Source organism: Tupaia chinensis, unplaced genomic scaffold (genome assembly GCF_000334495.1).
Source record: "Tupaia chinensis unplaced genomic scaffold, TupChi_1.0 Scaffold000657_1, whole genome shotgun sequence".
Taxonomy (NCBI): Eukaryota; Metazoa; Chordata; class Mammalia; order Scandentia; family Tupaiidae; genus Tupaia; species Tupaia belangeri.
This window is the reverse complement of record NW_006160178.1, coordinates 1058181-1082812: the sequence shown is the minus strand read 5'-3', so window position 1 is coordinate 1082812 and position 24632 is coordinate 1058181. Positions and strand designations below refer to the sequence as shown.

Below are 24632 nucleotides of genomic sequence, written 5' to 3'. Positions count from 1 at the left end.
CACATGTCTGACTACAGTTCAAGTCTCAGACCTGGTAGCTTACTTTCTCACTTCCTCTCTCTCTCTCTCTCTTTCTCTGTTTCCTTCTGGTGAGCACATATGCCTTAAAGCAAATTTAAAAATAATAAATAAATAAATTAATTAAATTAAATTAAATACTCTTTAAAAAAATTAATTGAAAATGGAAAACTTTAGGGCTAGCAGATGGTATAGCGGTTACCTCACTGCACTCCCACATGGCTGACTGCAGTTCAAATCCCAGATCTGATGACTTGAAACTCATACTGGATCTGTAGATGCCCAAGACCCTGGGAGGAGAATGGAGAAGGGACTGGCCATCGCCCAGGAGGTGATTTTTCACTTTCCCTCTCACTCTCTCTCTCTGTCTGGTGAAGTGAGTGTATATGCCCTAAGGCAAAACCTCCAGGGAAAACATAGAAAGAAGCTAAAAACCTTCACATTTTAGCTATAGAGACGAATGACATTTGATGTGTAAGCCACGAGTCACAAGAGGATTTTGCAAGTTAAGCGCGCATTGGAGGGCACAGCTTACTGAGAAGTATGATGACACAGAGGAGAATAGCAATGAGCGCCCCGGTGCTCAGGCCCGCCGAGAGAATCAGGGCCTCGGCGTTGCAGGACTGCATGTTTCCGTGATTATCACAGGCACACACACGGATGGTGAGCGTGCCAGTGCTGCTTTGGATAGGATAGTCATTGTCAAAGATTAAAATCGGCAGGAGATAGGTGCTCATTTTGTTGCGGCTGTACCCATCTTTTCGCGTCATGATTCCCGCTGTATTATCTAGGCAGAAAAAAAGGTTGAAACATAATTCATACTCATGTTTACTTCTGCATCTGAAGGACTTGTACTCAGTTAGTTTTAGAAACATTCTATATTATACCTTTGTTGTCTACGATGGTGAAGTTCGGATTGAGAGGAAATTCTGGCACTGGTTCAAAGAAGAATTTGTGGCCTCGAGGAGGGTCGTCTTTGTCCATGACACTGACTGTCTGAATCAACTGAAACCGAAATAAAGAAGCTAATAAGTTCAACAAAACCAACAAAGACCTCTTTTGTTGTTTTAAGACATTTTAAATCATCCATGTGTTTGTGTTTTAAATGCATCATTAAAGTCAAACAAAAAATATGTCATTTTCAGAATAATATGTGAGGTTTTTTTGTTTCTCTTTGTTTCTTTTTTAAATGGCTTTGCTCCAGGTAATTTGTTTAATTAAGAAGAAAAATGTCCATCAACTACTGGACTGCAGGACATCTTAATGCACCATCGTCTCATTTCTGGCCGTAGCAGATTTCATTCACAAAGAGAAATTTGATCATTTCAATGATCTTGTTTTGACATTGTTACAGAACATTGGCCTGGTTTATTCTTAATTGGTTACTGATCTGTTCTCTCCACTAGAAAATAATTTCTCAAAGGAAGAGAACATTGAAGATGCAATTTTAAAAATCATAAATACTCAGCGTAACCACTGCTATACATTAAAAATAACACTGGGCTGTTGGAAAAATCATATTTTTTTCTGTTTTTCTATGAAAAAATGCATCATGACTTTTCCTACAACCCAATATTAATAATACACGAGGGGGCTTCAAAACATTTGTGGAAAAATGAAACAAAAGTGCAAGTTTATTTTGGTGCAATAATTTTGAAATGCATGCACCTTTCTTATGCATTTTTATTAACTTTCTGAATACACCTTGTATTTTTGGAAAAGTAAACCATTGATCACATTAAAAGAAAATAATCATAAAGCCATGGATATAATTATTACAAGTATATTTGATATTTCATACAAATTGCTGGCTTTTCTTTGAATGGCATTTGCAAAGACAGATGCACAAATAAATGCTTCTAAATTTTGTGGAATCAGTGATGAAGTTGTGAAATTAGAGCACTCCTCTGTGAGCTCAGTGGAATTCAGAATGTCCATTGTGGACAATGGGTGAACAAACAGGTTAAACAAAGGTTCCTCTACACATTGTATAGCCGATAAAGCACTAAAATATGCACTGGCTGTTCGTTTTCTAGTTCTGGGTTTGCCATCTGTGGGCTTTGAAATTCTAGTCACTCAATTGTCCTTACTCTCAACTTTCTCTTCTACAAAAGGAAACAGTTGCCCAGCTGCCAGGTAACATAGTCCAACATTCCATGGTGAACAATTACAGTAGTTTAATGTTGTCATTGTTTCAGTTATTGTATATTTCTGTAACTAAACTAACCTGCACACTCACTAGTCAAGACTCCACACCTAAATTTGATACAAACTTTACTTTTATTCACTTCATTAACAGTGTTACAGATAATGTTACATTTCTTTATACAAGGCTTCTAAAGTAGGAAACTATTAATACAAGCATAATGGGGCCAGCAGGTGGTGTGGTGGTTAAAGTGCTGAACTCCCATAAGGTTGATCTCCATTTGGGTCCCAGAACTCGAGGCTTGGCTTTCTCACTCCCCTTCCATGACCCCTTCCTCTCTCTCTCTGGTAAGCACACATGCCCTACAGCATGCTAAAAAAGGATAATCATAGTGATACATAAAAGTAAATAAATAATTCTTTTAAAAATACAAACATAATACACTTTTCCTTCTTAGAATGTTGGAGCATAACCTAAAAGAATTATATGAGAGTTATATAAATATTATTATAAGATCTGACATTCTTGCTCAATCTCTTGATCTTGAATAGCATTAATAAATCTAAATGTTATTAATATTTTAAATAATTCAAAGCATGGATCCTTCAATTATATGACTCTTATGCTCTTGAAATGATTAGATATATCTTGTTTCAGTAAAATTTTAAGAATGTATACATATCAGTGGCTTAAAATATATTTTATTTTTTAACTTTTTAAAATTTTAACCCAATCCGAATAGTACATTAAAATCATTATAATTAGCTAATATTAATGATACTTTAATTTTATCAAATAGTCAAATATATCAATAACTCATAGGAATCAATAACAAATAACATACTAATAAATAAATGACTAAAAAACTATCCGGTCTATTGCAAGTTGACTTGTGTCCCTTGTGTTCCTCCAAATGATATTCAGGCCCTACTTTCTGGTATCTGTGAATGTGACTTTATTTGGAAATAGGCTCTTTGCAGATTTATTCAAGTTAAAATGAGATCATATTGCATCAAGAAGGGCCCAGTGATGGAAATCCTCAAAAAAACCCAAAATACCAGTTTAGACACAGAAAGAGATACAGGGATAGTGCCATAAGAGTGGAGGCAGATGAGACCACTAGATGGTATGGTGGTGAAGGGCGCTGGACTCTCACATGGTTCAAGTCCTGGTCTGGTAACTTGCCTTCTCACTTTCTCTCTCTCTCAGTCTGGTGCTCTCTGGTCAAAATAAATAAATAAATAAAAAGTTAAATAAATTAATTATTAAAAAAATTTTAAAAAGAGTGGGAGGCAGAGATTGGAGTAAGTGAAGTGCACAAATCAAGGCATGCCAAGGATCCCTGGCAAAGACGAGAGGTTGGACACAGCAAGGAAGGGTCTTCACCTAGAACTTTCAAAGAGACACATTCATTTTGAACTTCTAGCCTTCAGAACTGTAAGAGAAAAAAATCCCATCAAGTCATCTAGTTTGTGGTCATTTGTCATGACAGCCTCAGGGAACTAACACAGCTGTGAAGACTTACAAATCAAGTAAAAGTCCACATTTCTTTGAAAAAAAAGTTCCACCTCAGTAAGTCTGAAAGAATTTACACTAAAACTATTAAGAGATATTTAAATGTTTCCAGATATTTAAAATCTAGAGTCACTCAAGTAAATAAGCAATCATACGTATTTGGTGGGACTCTCAATTTGTGACATAGCTGGAAAATCATTTGGCAGCATTTATTAGTATTTATTTAAAAATTTAATTATCTCTGGAACCAACAGATGGTGAAATGGTTGTTTCACTGGGGTTCCACAGGTTCCAGATCCCAGCAACTTAAACTTATGCCAGGCGTATATGCATGTAATGCTCCAAGATCCCGAGAGGAGAATGGAGCCGAAGTGATTGTGGCATGGTCATTCCCCCAGGGGATGATTTCTCACTTCCTGTCTTTCTGAAGAGTGCATGCACCCTATAGCAAAAATCTCTCTCCAAAAAAATTAATTATTCCTATTTTGACAATTATACCAAAAGAAAATATTGGTTTATTGTGAAAGTCATGACACATTTTGCATAGAAACATTTTACTGATGACCTAATATTACTAGGAACAAATAGGTATAGAGTACTAAATATCTATTACAATATTATATGCTGGAATAGCGTTTTATTGACAAAACTAATATCTATTAGTGGGACAATAGTTGAATAAGCTAATTAATATAAAGCAATGCTATTAACATTACGCATCAGGTCAAAATAGTCACTTACTGAATTAAGAATATGCTTATTACATGTAGGAAATTAAAAAAAATCTAAATAACTATGCAATTATTTTATGTTGGTAAAAAGAAAACAAAAGCTTCATTTTTTTTTTTTTCTGTGTAAGTAGGCATAATCCGGTACTTATCTCTGTTTTAGTCACCTGAGATGGTGTAACACAACACCACAGACTTGGGGGGCTGAAACAACACGGAGGTATTTTCTCACAGTTCTGAAGGCTGGCAATGGAGACTGGGGTACCAGCGCGATGGGCTTCGGGTGAAGGCGCTCTTGCAGGCTTGCATAGAGCAACCTGTTCTTTGTGTTCTCACATGGCCCTTCCTTGTTTCATGAGCTCAGAGACAGAGTACAAACTCTGGGCTTTTTTTTTTTTTTTGGTCCTTCAATTTTTGGACATGTGTGCTAGCCAGAGAGTGACAAAGAGAGAGACAGTGAGAGGGAAAGTGAGCAAACTTTTTTTTTTTTTTTTGGTCCTTCAATTTTTGGACATGTGTGCTAGCCAGAGAGTGACAAAGAGAGAGACAGTGAGAGGGAAAGTGAGCAAACAGCCCTCCCAGGGAAGATGGTCACACTGTAATCCCTTCTCCTCCATTTTCCTCCTGGGATTTTGAAAACACAGCACATGCACCTGGTGTGATTCTCGAGCCACAAGGTCTGGACTCAGACTATGGCCTTCTGTGCAGAGTCCAGTGTCTTAACACCATGCCACCTGCTACTTCCTCTGGTGTCTCTTCTTATAAGAATATTAATCATATCAGATCAGAGTTTCTCCCTCAGGGGCTTCACTTAACCTTAATTACTTGCTTAACCTCAACTCCAAACATAGCCGCATTGGGGGCTAAGTCTAAACATAAATTTTGGGGAGACAAAATCCAGTACTTGACAATCTTCACTGGAACAGAAGTAAGACCATATATCATTTTAGTTTTTATGCTTATAAAGACCTGAAGGATTTATAGATCTTAGCATCTGCTTCCTTTTTCTTTAAAGACATAGGTCTCTTTTAACTGGTTAAATTACTTCTAGTAAAATTTGAGCAGATAACTGTCATTGGAAAAGTTTTATCAAAAATGAATATATTCTACATTTGCTTAAAATTTCCTTAGACATATTTAAAAATACTTTGTAAGAGAGCTCTGTAGCTCTTTTACAAATCTTTTTAATTACAATAATATTAATACAAATAGTAAAAACAATAAACAGAATTTCACTTTTATCAAACTAAAGTCATCTGACTGAATTAGTCAAAGTAACAAAATTTAATCAATAAACCAATTCTTACAATTTTCTGTGTTTTTTTTTATTTTTATTTTTTGGAGAGGTTTTGGCTATAGGGCACGTGTGCTTGCCAAAAAAAAGAAAAGAGACAGAGAGAGACAAAAAGCAAGAAATCACCCTCCAGAGGAGATAGCCACGCTGCAATCCCTTCTCCTCCATTCTCCTTTCAAGATCTTGGGCACGCACCCACACGCGCCCTGCGTGCATTTAAGCTACACGGTCCGCGACTCAAACCATGGTCAACTACATGGGAGTTCAGTGACATAGCCATTACATTAACTGCTGGTCCCATGATTTTCTGTTTTTAAATAATTATTTTATTTCACTTTATTTATTTATTTATGATGATGATTATTACTATTATTTTAATATTTCCAGAGAGAGACACACACACACATACACACATACAGAGAAAGTGAGAAAGCAAGCCTCCAGGTTCAGAACTTGAACCACGGTTGGCCATCTGGGAGTCCAGCACTCTTAACCACCATGCCACATGCCAGCCCCCTTATGAATTTCTTGTGTCAACATAGAACAATTTCATTTTTATAACTCATGTTTTATTTAGTAATGTACTTCTAGGGACCTTCCAGTTAAGGTGTTGGATTCCACAGGGTTGCTGTGCTGTTCACGTCTCTGACTTGACAGCTTAAAAATCACACCCAGGTAGAAGGAAGGTGAGAAAGCTAGCTGCCGGGTTCGGACCTTGAGCTACGGTCGACCGTTTGAGAGTCCAGCACCTTAATCACACCACCTGTTGACCCCATAATAAAATGGTTTAAAAAATCTTTTTAAGATCACCGTGAGTTCTTTGGCAAAGGGAGATGAATAAGTGACATGGAGTATTAATAATAATTTTCACGAAAAAGCATACAATTAAATTAATGCAATAATATTTGTCTTTGTAAAACAACATTGTTTTTTAGAAGCACACAGTAATTTCATTTACCTGCCCAGGTTTTGCATTTTCACAAACAAATGTCTCATAGTACATGGCAAATTCTGGAGCATGGTCATTTATATCTAAAATTCTGATGAAGACAGGAATGTGACTACTTTGTTTTGGGTTATCTGCAACAAGAACATGAATAAGAGTTTAGTCCCATTTACAGAGAATTGGTGCAATCGTACACTCCATTTGTAACTTAGCAACAGATAACTTCAGTGGTAGTACTTTCTCTATCGGATTGTCGGTGAATATCTAAGCTTTCTGACATGGTCCAAATGAAAAGAATAATTAAAAAAAATAAAAATGAAGAATTATTTGTAATAGGTAATTGTTGTAGACATTACTTTTATGAGATTCGATTATATCTGTTCTATAGCCAGGGGTAAAAGAAAACCAAATTTCAAATAAAAGGATGATGACCATCTTTAAAATAATTTGAAAAGCCAACACAATCTAAATCATTTCTTTAAGATCTTGCTAAAAACGTCACCATTTAACTCAAGGAAAAGAGTCTACTTAGTACCATTATTTTACCACTTGGTAAAAGAAAATGCATTCACATGGCTGCTTTTACCACTTACCCATTTCTGTGGCTGTAACGGTGATATTGTGCCAAGGGGAAGATTCCCGGTCAAGGGGCTTCAAAGTGAAAATAGAGCCATTCTCTGAGTAGATACTGAAAATTCGGTCCATATCAGTATGCCGATCGACAGAGTATCTGGAAGAAAAAAGACTCATAAATCCTGGAATTGTTCAAAAATTATTAGTTCTTCCACGGTTTCCTAAAGTTACAGGCGATTCCCACAAGGCCTTGAACAGACTTGAAATGTAAAATGCTGACAACTTTCTTGAAATTCCTTCTTATAGAACTGCCATTTAACAATGGTATATATTTGACCCTTTTCATTATTATTTGTCTGTGATTACATGTACTTTGGGGTCCTTCTTTATACATATGAGTCCTTACAGCAGATTTTAAGTGAGTTTTTGAGTGTCACTTGATTTATGGGTCCTATCACGGCGCATCACCATGCTTGAGACATACTCAACAGTCATGTTAAGCTCAATCGAGTCAATAGCATATCAAAAGTGGAAAGTATGTTAAAAACAACAGCGTAACTGCGCGTTCACAGTCCTCTAGGAGGCTAAGTGGCTATAGAGAAGACTACTGTGTACTACGTGGCTCTTAATGGCTCTCTATTTAAGGACTGTCTCAGTTGAAGCACGAGTAGGCTTTCCTCTCATCTGTCCCTCCAAATAATTGTTTTATTCCAAATGAATACAGAATGTCACACAGGTACTGATGTTTTCATCAGCACTGGGTAGGAGAGATGTCGCCCTTCACATCTTATCACTCTACTATTGGCATCATAACGTCTTCTCTCTCAAATTGTTTCAAACCCTAATCCCCAGAATGTGAGGGCATATTTCTTTACGTGGCAAAAGTAATTTTGCAGGTGTGATTAAGGCTAAAAACGCTGATTGTTCTTGGTTATCTGGATGTGCCTGAGTTAAACTATACCAGCTCTTAAAAGTGGAACAGGAAGAAAGAAAAGTGGTTTATAAAGATCAGACAGAAGAAGCAAAAACAGAGGTTTGACTTGAGAAGAATGAACTGGGCCTACTGTTGCTTCCTTCTAAGATGGAGGAAGGAGACCAGGGCCCAAGGAAAGTAGGCAGCCTCTAGAGACTGGGGGCTTTATTTGAGCTGAAAGTCAGCAAAGAAAGAAGGACTTCCACTCTACAACTCAAAGGAACTGAAATATGGCACAATTGGAATGAGTGAGGATAAAGATTCTGCTCCAGAGCCTATAGAAAGAAATGCAGCATTGCCCACATTGACACTCTGTTCTCAGCCCAGTAAAAGTCATACAGAATTCTGACCTACAGAACTGGAAGGCAATACATTAAGTTGTTTTAAGCCACTACATTTATAACCATAGTTTTATGGCAGGAACAGAACACTAATACATGCTCAAAAGATATGTTTAAAGTCTATTCATAGAAAGTGCTTTAGCTACACCAGATTTTATTAAACTGTTCTAGTTAATATTTTATACCTGTCTGAGATTTCTGTTGTTAAGTCTTTAATTATGCCAGAGTATAATGAGTGATTCTAAGGTATTAACATTTGTATGAATCACATGAGTATCTTGTTAAAAAATAGAATTTGCGGAGCCAGCAAATTATATGGTGATACTCCCACATGACCATGCTCAGTTCAGGTCCCAGACTTGGTGGCTTGAAAATCATGCTGGGTGCATGTGTGTGTATGCCCAAGATCCCAGGAGAAGTATGGAGAAGCATTGTGGAGTGGCTATCCCCACTTGAGGGTGATTTCTCACTTTCCCTCTCTTTGTCTCTTTCTATTTCTCTGGTGAGTGCACACGCCATGTGTAGAAGTCTCAAAAAAAAACCTCAAAATTTGATTTTGTAGGCCTGGTGTGAGAGAGAGCATTCTTCATTTCTAACAAGTTCTTAAGTGAATACTCTCTTGTAGGTCCATGGCCCAGGCTTATATAGCAAGTTTCAGAGCAAGGAATAAAGTGTTTTAAATGAAGACAAAAAGAGGAGGAAAAGTGAGAAACTAAGAAACTAACCAGTTAATGACATAGTTCATATCTTTTTTACTGAAGGCACTTAGCAAATGAACTACTTTTTAATCTGATGAGTTAAAAAATTACTTCTCCTGGGAGTAGAAGATGGTATAGCACTTATGTCACTGAACTCCTACATGGCTGATTTGAGTCCTGAATCCAGAAGTTTGAAACTCATGCCTGGTACCTATGCATGTGCGGCCAAAATTCAGAGTGGAGAACGGAGGAAAAGGGATTGCAACATGGCCATACCCCTTGGGGGTGGGTGATTTCTTGCTTTCTGTCTCTCTGTCTCTCTGGCAAGAACATATGCCCTATGCAAAAGTCTCTCTTTAAAAAAGAAAATTATTACTTCTATTATAATTTGTAATATACTTACTATATGGTATGGGTTTGACAAACATAAGTTCATATTTAGGCATTTGAACTTTGTGAGGTATTGGCAATATTTAAATCATTTGATCAAAATATATTTACCTAAATTCTATAATTTTGTTTTTTCACTGTTCTAATAAAGCACATATGACTTGATCTGTAGCTGTAAGAATTATGCTTAACAAGTGGTCCATTAATTAAACTCAGATCTTAAAATACTGAGTTGTCTTGAAAGTCACGACACATTTTTGCCTAGAAATACATATGGGAACAGCAGTTAGCATAATGGCTATGTCACTGGACATCCATGTAGTAAATAGTGATTCGAGTCCTGGACCCAGTGGCTTAAACTCATGCTGGGCACATGTGCATATGTGCCCAAGATCCCAAGAGGAGAATAGAGGAGAAGGGATTGTGGCGTGGCCATTCCCCCTGGGGGGATGATTTCTCGCTTTCTGTCTCTCTGTCTCTCTCTGTCTTTCGGGCGAGTTCATGTGCCCTATAGTAAAAAAATCCTCTCCAAAAAACAAAAAACAAACAAACAAAAAAGAAAAACAGAAAAATACATCATGACTTTTCTGACAACCCAATATATAAAGTAACGTTAACAATTTAATATGGTAATGAAGGTGCTTGCCTAGTTCATTTTCTGCTCACAGTCACAAATACTGCTTCAAAGAGAACATTTGGGTCTGTGTGTGCGTGTGGGGGGGGAATAGATTTCACCTCAAAGGTGATTGTAAAAACCCTCACGTAGTTGGTTTCAGGTTCTTTTCCTTACTCCCAGCGCATGAAACTAACTCAGACACCTCTTTGCTGTCCTTTGCTACAGTTCTGCAATGGACAATAGAGCTACGAGGAAGTGGTAGAGGAAGTGGTAAAATCCCCCCCCCCTTTCAAATTATCATGACTGCAATTTTCCAACACATTGTTACAAAAAGAATTTAAGAGATTCAAATTAAAACCCACTTAATATACAATCATTGCCCAAGAGGGGCTACACATCCAGGATGAGAACTCCTAAGGAAATAAAGGTTAATTAGAAACCTAGATTTAAAAAAAATGCACATATAAAAATGCCTAATGGTCCTAGCGATGGATGCTACTTTCAACTATAGTCAATAATTAGTTATCATAAATGATTTTTAAAAAAATTGCTAGAGAGTGTGTGCGTTCATCAGAAAAATATGAGAGAGAGAGAGAGAGTGAGAGAGAGAGAACCCTTCCACTTTGGGGGTCATGGTACAATCTCTTTTCCATTTCTACTTTTGGGATATGTGGACACATGTGCCTGACATATTATTCAAGTCACCAGGTCTGGGACATGAACTATGAAGTTGGCCATGTAGGAACTAAAGCCTTAATCACTATGCCACCAGTTGCCACAATAGACAAATTTTAAAATAACTATTACTATTTTAACATTGAAGATGGCAGTCATATTAAATTTTCTGTTTTTCTCTCTTGCTATTTGTGCTAAAATGAAGCAAAATGTTGTGTTTCTTATTTGTAGATGTCAACTTTCCTACACTTTATTTCCTCATGTAAGTTTTATTTCCATTTGAGACCAAATCTCTATTATAAGGTGTTTGAGAGAAAAGCGAAGAAGGTCATTAAAACATTACATAAAAGTTTTATTTTTATTAAATACATCAAATTCTGCTTCTGAATAAAAACAAATCTAAAATGAGCATGAAGAAATCAAAATAAAAGAAACTAACTATATCTACACATTGGATGGACTGAATTCAGAATGTTCACCCTAAGTATTTTCTTTATTGATGGAAAGGTCAATAGTAAACCATGATCTGTTTATATCTAAATAGATCTTGGGGTTCTTAGTACTGTTCACATTTGAGATCAAGGAGAAAAATAAAATTTCCTTTGTGTCTGTTGCTACTTGTCCTGGAGAGCAGCATGGGGATTTCTGTAACTGAAGAATAGCTAACGATTCTATCATTATAGAAGTCAAGCTTTGACTCACTAGTAGCTTATGTAGGATCAAAATAGATCTGAGTTTCTGACTGTCTACTCTTAACTTCAATCTCGAGAGGCAGTGCTTTTCAAGCTAAGAATTCATGAAGGGGAATCACATTGACAATTGAGAAATAGCTTACTTCAACATTAACATGGCAAACTTCCTGGCCTATGTTCAGAAATGATTCACCACTGTGAAGGTCTCAGAATTTGTTAAAACCCAGAGATAATTTTCTTTTATTTATCAGCCGCAGTTCTATTTTCAACAAAGAATAGCAATAGTCTGATTTACCTATTAATAACAAATACGTTGGATCACAACAAATGACCAGGAAGAGTCCGATAAACACTCTACACAGAATAAAGCTCTCTCTCTGTCCCAGCAGATGGCCCATTACAGCAACAATGTTTTATTGATCTCCCTATATTGAGTTCTGAACAATAAGCTTAAAAATACCACTAACATAATATTCTGTATGAATACCTTCTGCAGAGACAGGATACAATCATATAGGACACAAATAACAAGTGAAAAAGAGCATTAGAGACCTGAGTTTGAAAGCTGAATTTGCAAGATTTTTTTATGTTCTCTTATTAAAAATCAAACATATATTAGATCCTTGTATTTTGTCTTCTACACAAAGATCTAAACTAAATCACAGGTACCAGAACAAAGCAATAAGAGGCAGAAATATGTCAAGATAGAATTAATTTTTCTTTACTGGATGCCAGGCATTTCTTCCACTGACTAAGTCAATGTATTTAGGATATGAATATGTCCCTTCCTTTTTAGCTGCTGCTAAAAATGTTTTTTTCTGTAGTTTTGAATGATGAAATCTTCATTCCCCCACAAAAAAGTGAATGTTAGCCATGCAATGAAATTTTAATTTCATTTGAAATGATTATTCATTTCACTTTTAAAAGTTGTTAAAATCTTCTCTGCAGAGATGAATGGTATGATTGTTAAGTGTATTATTATTTCTCCATCTGCAGCAAAATTCAGTAAATATTATAGAAGCGTTGTCATGTATGACAGCACTTGTGCATTTACTCCAGTTTATATTAGAATCATGTACACTTTACTGAAGCAGAACTGAATTCTAGTTTTGTTACTTACTTTTCTCTTTGACAGCAGTAGGAAGGATATCTTCTGAAAATTGTTCAACTTTAAATATGTTAAACATAAAATAGGTGTGAAATGAGGCAACCTGTTCCTTCAGCACTTGTAAAGCTCTAATCGACCCTATAACTTGGGAGATCCATGATTGCTAATGAGGTGAAGCAGAGCTGACAACAGCTGCTAATTGTAACCATAACCTCATATTTCAAGTGGCAGATGCATTTCAGAAAATATATTTGATGAACAGATTTATTTAGGGTGAGGGAGTGGAGAGAATTAGTTCCCAAGCGTTCCCTGTAAAGATGTTTCACCATGATGTTTATCATAGCCTGTTTCTACTCTGGGATCAACCGCCCTTCTAAATTCAACTAGAGCAAACATAGTACAATGTTGCTTACTTGTTGAATTACTGCTGGATTTTCTTCATTCTGTAATTGAAGAATTAAAGTTTTCTTGTATGTATCTTTTTTCTTTTCCTTATTTATTTATTATTTTGGAGAGTTTTTTTATTTTTTTATTTTTTATTTTTTGCTATAGGGCGCGTGCACTTGCCAGACAGACAGAGAGACAGAAAGCGAGAAATGACCCCCCCAGGGGGGATGGCCACACCACAGTCCCTTCTCCTCCATTCTCCTCTCAGGATCTTGGGCATGCACGTACACGAGCCTAGCATGAGTTTAAGCCACTGGGTCGAGGACGGGAACTGTGGTCAACTACCTGGGAGTCCAGCGACATAGCCATTACGCTAACTGCTGGTCCTGCATGTATCTTTTAATGCTTACAGGAATTGGTCTATGTGCTATAATTCAGGCATGGCTTTATATGTAGGCAGAACTGGTGGAATAATATTTTTGTATAGACCATAGATTAGTTTATTTTTAACACTCATCATGCCATAAATTCATAGGGAATAGGTTCCAGTAGCTCAGGCTCCTTTCCATTGGTTCTCACAAAGTGTGCTTCTCAGAGTGGAGCAGGCTGGTGCTGTAGTTGAACCCAGGTACCTTTCTTTTTGGCTCCTTTCTTTTTCTGGTCATTTTACTTCACACGTTTTAGGAAGCTATCTCTGCTCTTAGAATGCTTAATATACCTAATATACACATTAATTCTCTTGGCAAGAATCTTGCCCTTTACTTGTTTGTTCACAACAATGCCAACAGCATGCTGGGTAACGTTATAGATTCTTCCAGTTTTGCCATGGTAACATTTGTGGGGCATTCCTTTTTGAACAGTACCCATTCCCTTGATGTCTACAATATCACCTTTCTTGTAGATTAACATACATGTTGCCAAAGGAACAACTCCATGTTTTCTAAAAGGCCTAGAGAATATCCCTTTGTGTTCATCATTTTGGTTAATTACAGGTACATGGCAGTTCCCCTGGTGGAATAATTTAAGGGACATGATTTGAGATTAATTTGTTCTCTCAGTATTTTTATTTTTCTCAGATGCATGAAATGTACAAGTAAAACAAGTGTTCATTGTAGTTTTTTCCCCAAAAAACTTAGTAACCTACAGAAGGTAAATATTTCTGAGAGAAATATAAATTTAAAAATATATGAAACACCTTTATATACCATGAAACAAGGTTGAAAATTTTATTATCAGTCTTTGACATAGAAATGATCACTCTGGGGGAAATAGATATCTATGGATCTGTGAATAATCTAAATGTCCATCAATGATGTATCATTTAAAGAAGTGTGTTTTATATATACAAGGATAGTTTAAAAGACTTAGTGACATTAAAAAATACAATGAATAAAATTGCATAGGTCTGTATGTATAAGATACACTTCATATAAAATTGAGAAAAAGCATTGGGATACTTTATAGAAGTGAAATAGAAAAACAGAATACTTTATAGAAGTGTGGTAAAATAATTATAGTATCTATCAAGAGAGAAGTATACATGTCTTATGTGCTACATAATTTCCAGGGTCACCTATATTTTCTGAAATGAATTACAGATATAAAAACAGGGATATGTTTAAAAATAAATCTCCCTAGCTTTCTTTTCTAGTAAAGATGGGATCATAGGAGCCAAATGTATCATACTGCTGTAAACACCAAAAGTCAAACAAAATACATGAAAGGATTATTTTTGAAGTACTGGACATCAGGAGATAAAGACAGTAATTCCTTAGAGAAGGAGAAGAAATTAAATAAGCACTAACACTTCCTCAGTATGCTGTCTGGGAAAGTTTTCATAATGCAAACGACAGGAATCCAGATGGAGTCTGTAGTTCTCCCCAAGTTGAGAAGGGAATTGCTGGCAGTTTATGACCAAGCTGGCTAAAGTTTGCAGAGAAGATAGCAACATAGACAAGAGCTTCCCAGAAAGGAAACAAATAAAGTCTGTGAAGGATCTACTCCATTTGGAGGAGATTACTCAGAAAAATCTTGCCTGATTACTGAGGTAAAATTCATTGTAGACTAAGGGCTGCTAATGAAGTGCAAAAACAAGATCTAAAAGTATTAAACTACTGCAAACAATGTAACCATACATCCGAACAAAGCTGAAAAGTATTTATAAAAATGTAAAGCTATACAGTCCTAAACATTGTAAAAGTTGGGCCCAGACATGGTTGTGCATGTTGCTAAAACACTGTGTTCTGTAGGCTGGGACCTCATGGGAAGCCTAGATTGATGCCCTGAAGCCAGGCACATGGGCACATGGACATGCACCTGTAATCTTGGCCGCTTGGGGAGCTTTGGACAGGAGGATCATAGCTTGAGGCTGGTCTGGACAAAATAGTGAGACCTTGTCAAACAAAACAAAACCAAACCAACAATAACCATAACAAAAACCTTAGAAACAAAACCAAACAAAACCATGGTAATAGTCACAATATCTATAATCCAATAAAAATTAAAAGCATATAAAGAAACAGGAAAATGTTAATGAGAACAGAATTCCACTAATTGAAGTAAACCTATAAATTACATGTTTGATAGACATAGTTGACAATGATATTTAAAAAGGCATTTTAGGGGCTGACAGGTGGTGTGGTAGTTAAGGTGCTGGACTCCCACATGGGTGACCATTGTTTGAGTCCCAGAACTGGTGACTTGCTTTCTCACTTTTCCTTGCTCTCTATCTGTGTCTCTCTGGTCAAATTAAATAATAATAATAATAATAAATAAAATAAGCAATCCTTTTAAAAAGGTATTTAAATTGCATTTTATAAGTTTAATAAAATAGAGAAAAAAGCAGCATTGTAGAGAGATAGATACATAAAGCATATGTGTATATATATATATATATATATATATATATGTTTATCACAACATGATAAATCAAGATGCTTTGTTATGTCAAGATTCTGTATGTCTAAAGGTTCTATAAATATAATATTTGTGGAGATTACAGAAAGAAATAACAAGGCATAATATAAAAACTACTCTAGATTGAGTTAAAGCAGATTAGATATTACAGAAAAAGATAATGAATTTGAAAATGAAGATGACTGTGATCTGTTCGAGGGGACAAAGAGGGAAAGAACAGACAAAGAAACAGAGAACCGGTAACTGTGTTACACTTTGAAGAGACCTAATAAAATAATATTTAAATTGTCTTGGGCAAAATATATTAAATAGACAATGGCCATCCATTTTCCAGTTTTGAGAAACTCACAGATCCAGGAAACTCCAATGAGCTCCAAGTACAAAAATAGTCAATCATACTTTAACAAGCATATCACGATCAAATTGATTAAAACTAGTGACAAAGTTAAAAGCATCCTGAGGAACCACTGATGAATTACAAAGTAAAAAAGATGTGTACAGGGCAAAATCTTGATGGTACTAATAGAAAACGAACATTCAACCTAAAAGTCTATACCTACAAAAAAATGTAGCATCCATGTTCATCAGAGCAGTTTTCATATTATTCCATGTTTTAATTCAAACATGGAATTAACCAAAGTGCCCAACAACTGATGACTGGATTAAGAAAATGTTGCATGTATACACAGTGGAATTCTACTCAGCTCTAAAGAACAGTGAGGTCGTGTCATTCAATACAAAGTGGATAATGCTAGAAGATCTAATACTAAGTCAAACAAGCCAGACTAGGAAAGAGAAACTCGATTACATCCTAGCTTAGCATACACTGAATGTCAGCACTCTGTGGAAGAAATGGAAAGACGCAGAGACAGATACCAGAGACTGTACAGGGCCAGAAGGGTGAGGGGTACAGGGAAAATAGTTAACGCAGTCAAGAATGCATGTAGAAGGCAAATAGAGGATAAAATGGTATAATACAGCAAAGTTATAGATCATGGAATGTCGACAATCTTATATATACATCATGAACAACTAAAAAAAAACAGCAGAATAAAAACCAAAGTTGTACAACATAATGTACTACTCATTTTTGAAGATTATGAATATAGTAATACACTTGGTTTGATTACCAAACACTGCACACATGCTTTGAAAAACTATATTGTATCCCACAAAGATGTACACTAATTAAATGTAAATTCCAAATTTTAAAATAAATACATTTTAAAAAAATAGGTCATGAAAGGAAATAAAATGGAATAAATTTTTTTTTCTAAAAAAAAGGCAGAAAATAAGAATGAATAAACAAAGAAGACATGGGACAATCAGAAAACAAATAACAAGATGATAATCAAACATAACAGTATCAAAAATAAAATTAAATGTAAAAATTTAGCCATTTTAATCAAAAGGCATAGCATGTTAAATCAGATTATAAAACAAGACACAAATCATGTTTATAAAAACGCAGGAATTATAAAAAGAGAAAGTGTATATATTAGCATCAGACTATTATAGAACATACTCAAAGATGCACTTTAAAAATTATATCATTACAATGTACATATAAAAAAAAGATATGCCTTAGGAAAATCACCTCACTGATTTAAGGATGTGTATCCTGTAACAAAAGTCAGAGCAAAAATTAATAAAATAGAAAAATATGCTAAAAAAACACAAGGTAATTTTCTTAAGAAATCACTAAACTTAAAAATAACTTAGTCACACAGATCTGATAAAAGTAGATAAATATTGACAATTTTAAATATAACTGTCATAATAATATTAATGATATTAAATAGAGCTGAATCATTCATTAGAGATATCAAAAGAACGTAAAAATATTTTGAACAACTTGAATAAACTTGTCAACTTAGATGAAATTCACAATTTCCCTGAAGGACAAAGAAAAATGAAAATAAAACACAATGCATACAAAAAAATGAGATAACCTTAAAAGTCTTATACCTACTAGAGAAAAAATTTATACTTATAACTCATGTAAAAAAGAAAATTCTAGCCCCAAATAGCTTTGCTTTTAATTATTACTAAACGTTTAAGGAAAAATGCCAATTATATGCAAAATCTTTAAAAAAATTAAAGAGGATTTTGTATTAACCTCTTCATTCTATTAGGCAATATGACCATGATACCAAATCTAGACAAGGAAATAACAGAAAAACAAAGCTGTGGAATAATATCTCATATGAAAGAGATACAAAAATGGCTAAGTAGCAATTCTATCAAGAATGTAAGGCTTGTTGGGAACCAGCAGTTAGCGTAATGGCTATGTCGCTGGACTCCCACGTAGTCGACCGCGGTTCGTGTCCTGGACCCGGTGGCTTAAAACTCACGCCGGGCGCGTGTGCGTGCGTGCCCAAGATCCCGAGAGGAGAATGGAGGAGAAGGGATTGCAGCGTGACCATCCCCTCTGGGGGGTGATTTCTCGCTTTCTGTCTCTATGTCTCTCTCTGTCTGTCTGGCGAGCACACGTGCCCTACAGTGAAAATCTCTCCAAAAAAAAAAAAAAAAAGAATGTAAGGCTTGTTTAATATTTAAAAGTTCAGTCAAACACATGAATGGATTGAAAAAGTGTGGCTTACATGTACTATAGATGACTACTCAGCCATAAAAAACAATGAGAGTTTGGCATTTGATAGAACGTGGACATATATGGAAGATTCACTGCTAAGTGAAGGAAGCCAGACTATGACAGAAAGGCATTGTATGCCCCCACTCAATATACACCAAATATCTGTACTCTAAGGCAGAAACTGAAAGATTGGAAGTGTGAAGAACATCTGTAGATACTAGAGACAGTGTGGGAGGGGAGTGGAGAATAGAGCAGGGTGAGAGGAATGGAATCAAGGTGAAAAAGAAAGAAGCAAAACGTTTAAGGAATATGAAAATGGAAAATTATCTATTGATAATATGTATGGTAGTATCTTTGAACCAATACACAGTATATTCATGGTGGAAAAATTCATTTGGTTTGTTAAAATGGCACACAGTAACTGAATGTAAAAAAATAAAATAAAATAAAACAAAGATAATTTAAATAAAAAATAATAAAATATATGCTACCCCTCAAAAAATATAGACCATTTGTCAAAAGGGAATTTTTAGTTATGAAACCAATTAATTTTATACTTTTAATGTTTTATGCTAAAATTAAACACAGTGACTTAATGTAAAAAAATTTTTGAAAGATAATTTAAATAAAAATAAAATAAAAGATACCCTTTCATAAAAATAAGCTATTTGTCTAAAGATTTAGTTTTAGTTTTGAAAACAAAAAAATTTATGCTTTTAATTTTTAAATTTTTCTTTTTTTCTTCCATAAAAGAGAGTTTAGGACTCTTGTAAAAATTACAGTTCATGACTGTAAATAACACTGGTACAAAGATAATAAAAATATTCTCATTAAGAGAGGTTTAGACATTTCTTGTCTTGAGAGAAATGTGGTTTTTATATGAGGGTAAATAAATAAAAAATTTATGTAATGAGAACTTTAATACAAATTTCATTTAACTTTTGTGTTAATACGATATACAAGTATTATTATCTCTATTATCATACATATCATAAAGCTTTTATATTATTAAATAAACTTCTTGATGTCTAGGATCAAAAAAAATTACTGAAAATAATTCACTATGGTAAATGGTACAGCTATGTCAATGGAGAGAGAAAATACAATTTGATAACATCCAAATTTTATTCTGATAAGAAGTGGTCAGAATATGACAAATAGAAAGAAATGTTTTTAATAAAAGGCTATAAAAATTAAAACAACCCTCATATGTACAATACTGAATAGTGAAAGATTATGTGATTTCCTCATAAATTAAGAAGCAAAGCAAGGATTTGTACTCATTGCTTCTGTTTCACCTTGTTCTAGAGGTCCTTGACAGAGAAATAAGACAAATAGAAAAAGAAACCTAAGGTGTTTACATTGGTAAGAAATGAGAAAAGTTGTCTATGTTCTTAGAAGATAGTCATGATCATTTTTGTAAACATACAAAAAGACAAAAACAATGAAATCTATTAAAAAACTATTAGAACTAATTAATGAGTTTAGCAAGGTTATAGCAGGATACAAAGTTAATACAAAAAAGCCAGTGTGTATTTGTGTGTGTGTGTGTGTGTGTGTGTGTGTGTATGTATATATATATGTAACAAACAACCAGAAAGTACCAAGAAAACAATAAATGCATAACAGCATCAACATATATGTAAACTTAGGTAAATCTGAGAAAGATGTTCTTGACACAAGAACCCCCAAATTATTACTGAAAATAAAAATTCCAAAATGTGTCAAGAAGTATTTATGTAGTTTTGTGTTAATATATTCAATATCATTATGATATTGATTTTGCCTACATTGATCTACAAACTCAACACTACCCCAACCAAAATCCTACTAGACTATTTTGTAGAAATTGGCAGATTGAAACATTAAAGGTGCCTAGAAAAACCAGCAACTTCAAAAAGGAAAAAAAAAAAATTAGAGAACAAATGCTTCCTGATTTCAAGTTTAACTGTAATTTGTACAAAAATGTGATATTTTAAAAAATAAATATAGACGAATAGATCATTAGAATTAGAAGAGGATCCAGAAATAGACCTATATATTTACTGACAACTGATTTTCAACCAAGGTGAAAAACAGAATTGGCATAGAAAAGATAGTCTTTGTAATAAATATCTTTAGGAACATTGGGTAAACAACTTTGGTCCATGCCTCATATACCAAAAATTAAAAAAAAAATCACTTGCAATAGAACATAGACCTAAGTATAACACTAAATGAATCTGCTATAAAAAAACAGTATAAAAACTTCATGAAAATACATGTTGATAATTTTCATTTCATCAAAATTGACTTCTGTTTTTGAAAGTCACTTTAAGGAAATAAGAAGGACTGTCTGGAAGAAAATATTCGTATAAAACCTGGCTCATAAACTGTAACCAGTGTGTGTGTGTGTGTGTGTGTGTGTGTGTGTATGTGTCCAACAATAAATAACCCAGTATAATATACATAACTTTGTGGATAGACAGTTTATAAAAGAACCTATGTGAATGACACAAAAACATGAAAAATATTTGACATCACTAGCCATCAAGGAAATGAAAACTAAAACCAAAATGAAGCCAAGTATCTGTGAGAATGTGAAGAAATTAGAACCCTCACACATGCTGGTGGGAATGTAAAATGATACAACTTTGGACAATCTGGCAGTTTCCTAAATAATTAACACATATCTGCCATATTGTCAGCCATTGTTTTTCAAGGTATTTACCTAAGAGAAATAATGTATGCAAATGTGTGCATTTGTACATGTATAAATGCACTATAATTTTAAAATATTTGGAAAAATCTTTACCATCAATGAATAAGTCAATAGATAAGCAAACTTGTATTTGAACACACGGGGGTGCTTTTGAACTATTTAAAAGGATTAGCTATTCATGCATAGGACATGAAAATACCTTGAGATGATAACGCTGTGAAACAAGTCAAAAAAAAAAGGAAATGCATTTTGAAATAATATATACAACTCACAGAAAATCCTAGAAAATCCAATTTAATCTAATCGATATTGACATAAAGCAGCTCAATATTTGCACAGATGAAGTTGAGTTCAGGGAGTGTTGGGAAGAAGGTATTTGAAATGAGTTTTGTGAGCACAGAAGGTACGTGTTATTTTGAGTGTGGTGATGTTTTCATATGGGTTGAATATGCCAAGGTTTACAACTCATGCACAATTTACACAGGTCAAATATACCTCAATAAAACTGTCTTTTAAAATAACAGAAGTAGAATGTAGTTTCCTGAGAGAACATTTCTATTGTGTTCATTTATAAAATTCTTCTTTGTAGTCATTGGCAAAAAAGAATACACCAAAGTCTAAGGGACAAAAACACTAATATTTTACCTCATCCATAATTTTTCATTTGAGATCTGCTTTGTATCACTGAGATCAGCAGAATTTTTGCAAATGAAGACTAGTATTATTTCTATCTAATAATAAAGTCAAATAGAGTCACAGAGAAAGCAGAGTATACGTGGGTATAAACTGGATTTGTATTAAGTTTGAGAATAGGTTTTGTCTCCAGTCTGCAAATTATATGTGTTGTATCTTTAAGAAAGTTTCCCAGACCTTTACATTTTAGTTTAGAATAGGGGTGATAATAATTGTACATCCCTTATAAATTATAACGAGGCTAAAATAGCTAATAAATTTAATGTTCTTTAAGCAGTTTCTAGTTCAGAGCAGGAGTTCAGCAAATTATAACTGTTATGTTATGAAAGGATAGACAAAGTATTTAAGACAGTCTAAGTGTCATGAGTTTGATGACACAATTTGACTAACAGAATATACATTATGGGACTTAAGAAGATGAAAACATCTGTGCAGAAGTAAATGTTAAAGAACTGATAACACTTTATGAGACCCCTGATCAGAATAAAGGAAGAAATACTTTTGCTGATATGGAATAGTAAGTGTGCCTCTCACAAAGTTGAATTCTTCATATGCAAATATGTAGATGAAAGTTTACAATGATTATTATTAATATGTGATCTCTGGCTGGCTCCATGGCCTAGTGAGTAAGAGAGCCAGATGCCATATAGCTAACCCTGTTTGAATCCCAGCATCATTGACTTTAAAAACATGCCTTATGTGTGTGCATGCTTGCTCAAAATCTCGACAGGATGGAGAAATGGAGAAGAGATTGCAGTATGACCAAGCCCCATTGTGGGTATGTTTTATCTTTATCTCCCTCTATCTGCCTGTCTAGGAGTGCATGTGCCTTCTGGCAATTAAAGTATGGTTGTATTCAGACTTAGAAATGTTCAATGGTCCAGCAATAACAAGTTCATCATCTGAAAGATGTGATACACTGTCATTGTCTATGACTTTCTAAACTTTCTAATAGTGGATCACTACCATTGACAAATTATAATTTGTTTTTAAACGAGTGTGAGATTTCTAGATAAACATTTCGCACAACACATGCTAAGGAAAAATGAGGGCACAACCAACACTGATGACTTTCTTATGGAAAACACTAAAATCTATCAAGGGCAGACACTTTATTGAGCATATTTGGAGCTATTGGCTTGAGCAGGCCCTTAAACTTTTTTTTTAAAAAAGCAGATGGGTATTTATTTTCATCTAAGTGTTGCAAAAAACATGAATACACTTTAAACTTTTTTGATATTTTTTAGCAAGGAAGAAATAAAATTGTATTTGCAGATGACATGGTAGCTTACATACAAAATACCAAGGAATTAGGAGATGTTCTACAAAAGAACTATTAAAACTAAAAGTAAATTTAGGAAGATCTCAGGATAAAAGGTGAAACACTAACATCAATTGTACTTGTAAATAACAATATGACAATAACAATTTATGAAATTCCACTTACAATAAGATAGAATTTTTTTTGATTTTTTAAAGAACTCCAAATACCAGGGATGCCAAAATCAAATAGATACATATCATTTTAATACAATACAAATTTGTATTATTTCAGATATCAGCATACTAGTATACATATACTGATCATTGGAACACCAGATCACTTCTTCATTTTATAACAAGTTTTGCTTTAAATATGGACATTTTAAATTGTTTCATGTATGTTAATAAAAAATTATATCAGAGTAATGTAAACAACTATAATATAATCAACTATATGCATGTTTTAAAATAATGTTATACAATATACATAATTTGACACCAATTATTCATTTTTAATAAGGTATATTTTATCCATTATATTCTAATTAATTTAAAATTAGCCAAAATTTTATAACTGAAAGAAACTCTTTATATTAGCTCTTGATTAAAATTTTATGGACTCTTTATTACAAAGGTTAAGTTCAATAATATAGTAATCCAGCCAACAAAATAAATCTTCATTAATATATACTTAGGGCAACAAATATTGCTTATGAATTAACACATGTGGATAGTCATAAAATAAATATTAATTAGCTATTCATTTAGCTTTGGGTTTATTGATTTTTGGCATGTGAAGGAGTACATAAAATAAATTTAATAATTTATTTTCCTAGTAATCAGATTTTAGTTCAAGTAGAATTTAGTCATTTTACTAATCATACATTTATTAATGTACTGTTGATCTATATTTTCAGTTCTCTACATTTTCTTCTGCATATACATGTATCATTATATGCACATCCCATTCATCTATTTATGCCACTACTGTTTTTACATAGTCCTTATGGACAACTTATGAGAGTCATTTAAACTTCTGCTATATTTAAAAGCTTTTAAATGGTAAATATTTAATTAAATTAATTATTTAATTAATTAAATAATTTAATATTAAATATTAATTAATTTAATTAAATATTTTGGGAAAGCATTATACTAAACTAATTATTAATACTTTTACCTTTTTTATTGATTTATAGATCAGTATCTGCTTAATAATATTCCATGTCATTAGGAAAATATTGTTGACTTACTGTTTTTATATATGGTATACCTAAGTGACTACTTTTTGGAAAATAAAGTTTTGATATTTTTATAAAAACAAATGTTTGTTTGCTTTTCAATTTATTTCTTTAGTTTTTTTTTT

At 33.9% G+C, this 24632-nt stretch overlaps 1 protein-coding gene across 1 annotated transcript in view; it reads right to left on the bottom strand.

Moving 5' to 3' along the window:
* The window catches only part of CDH9 (cadherin 9), a 166644-nt gene that overhangs the window by 6570 nt on the left and 135442 nt on the right, over positions 1-24632 (bottom strand). The window contains exons 8-11 of the mRNA XM_006159776.1: positions 7241-7377; positions 6660-6781; positions 906-1023; positions 554-805 (exon numbers count right to left, since the gene is read on the bottom strand). Of these exons, the coding sequence (XP_006159838.1) occupies positions 554-805; positions 906-1023; positions 6660-6781; positions 7241-7377 (629 nt within the window). The remainder of the gene's footprint in view (positions 1-553; positions 806-905; positions 1024-6659; positions 6782-7240; positions 7378-24632) is intronic.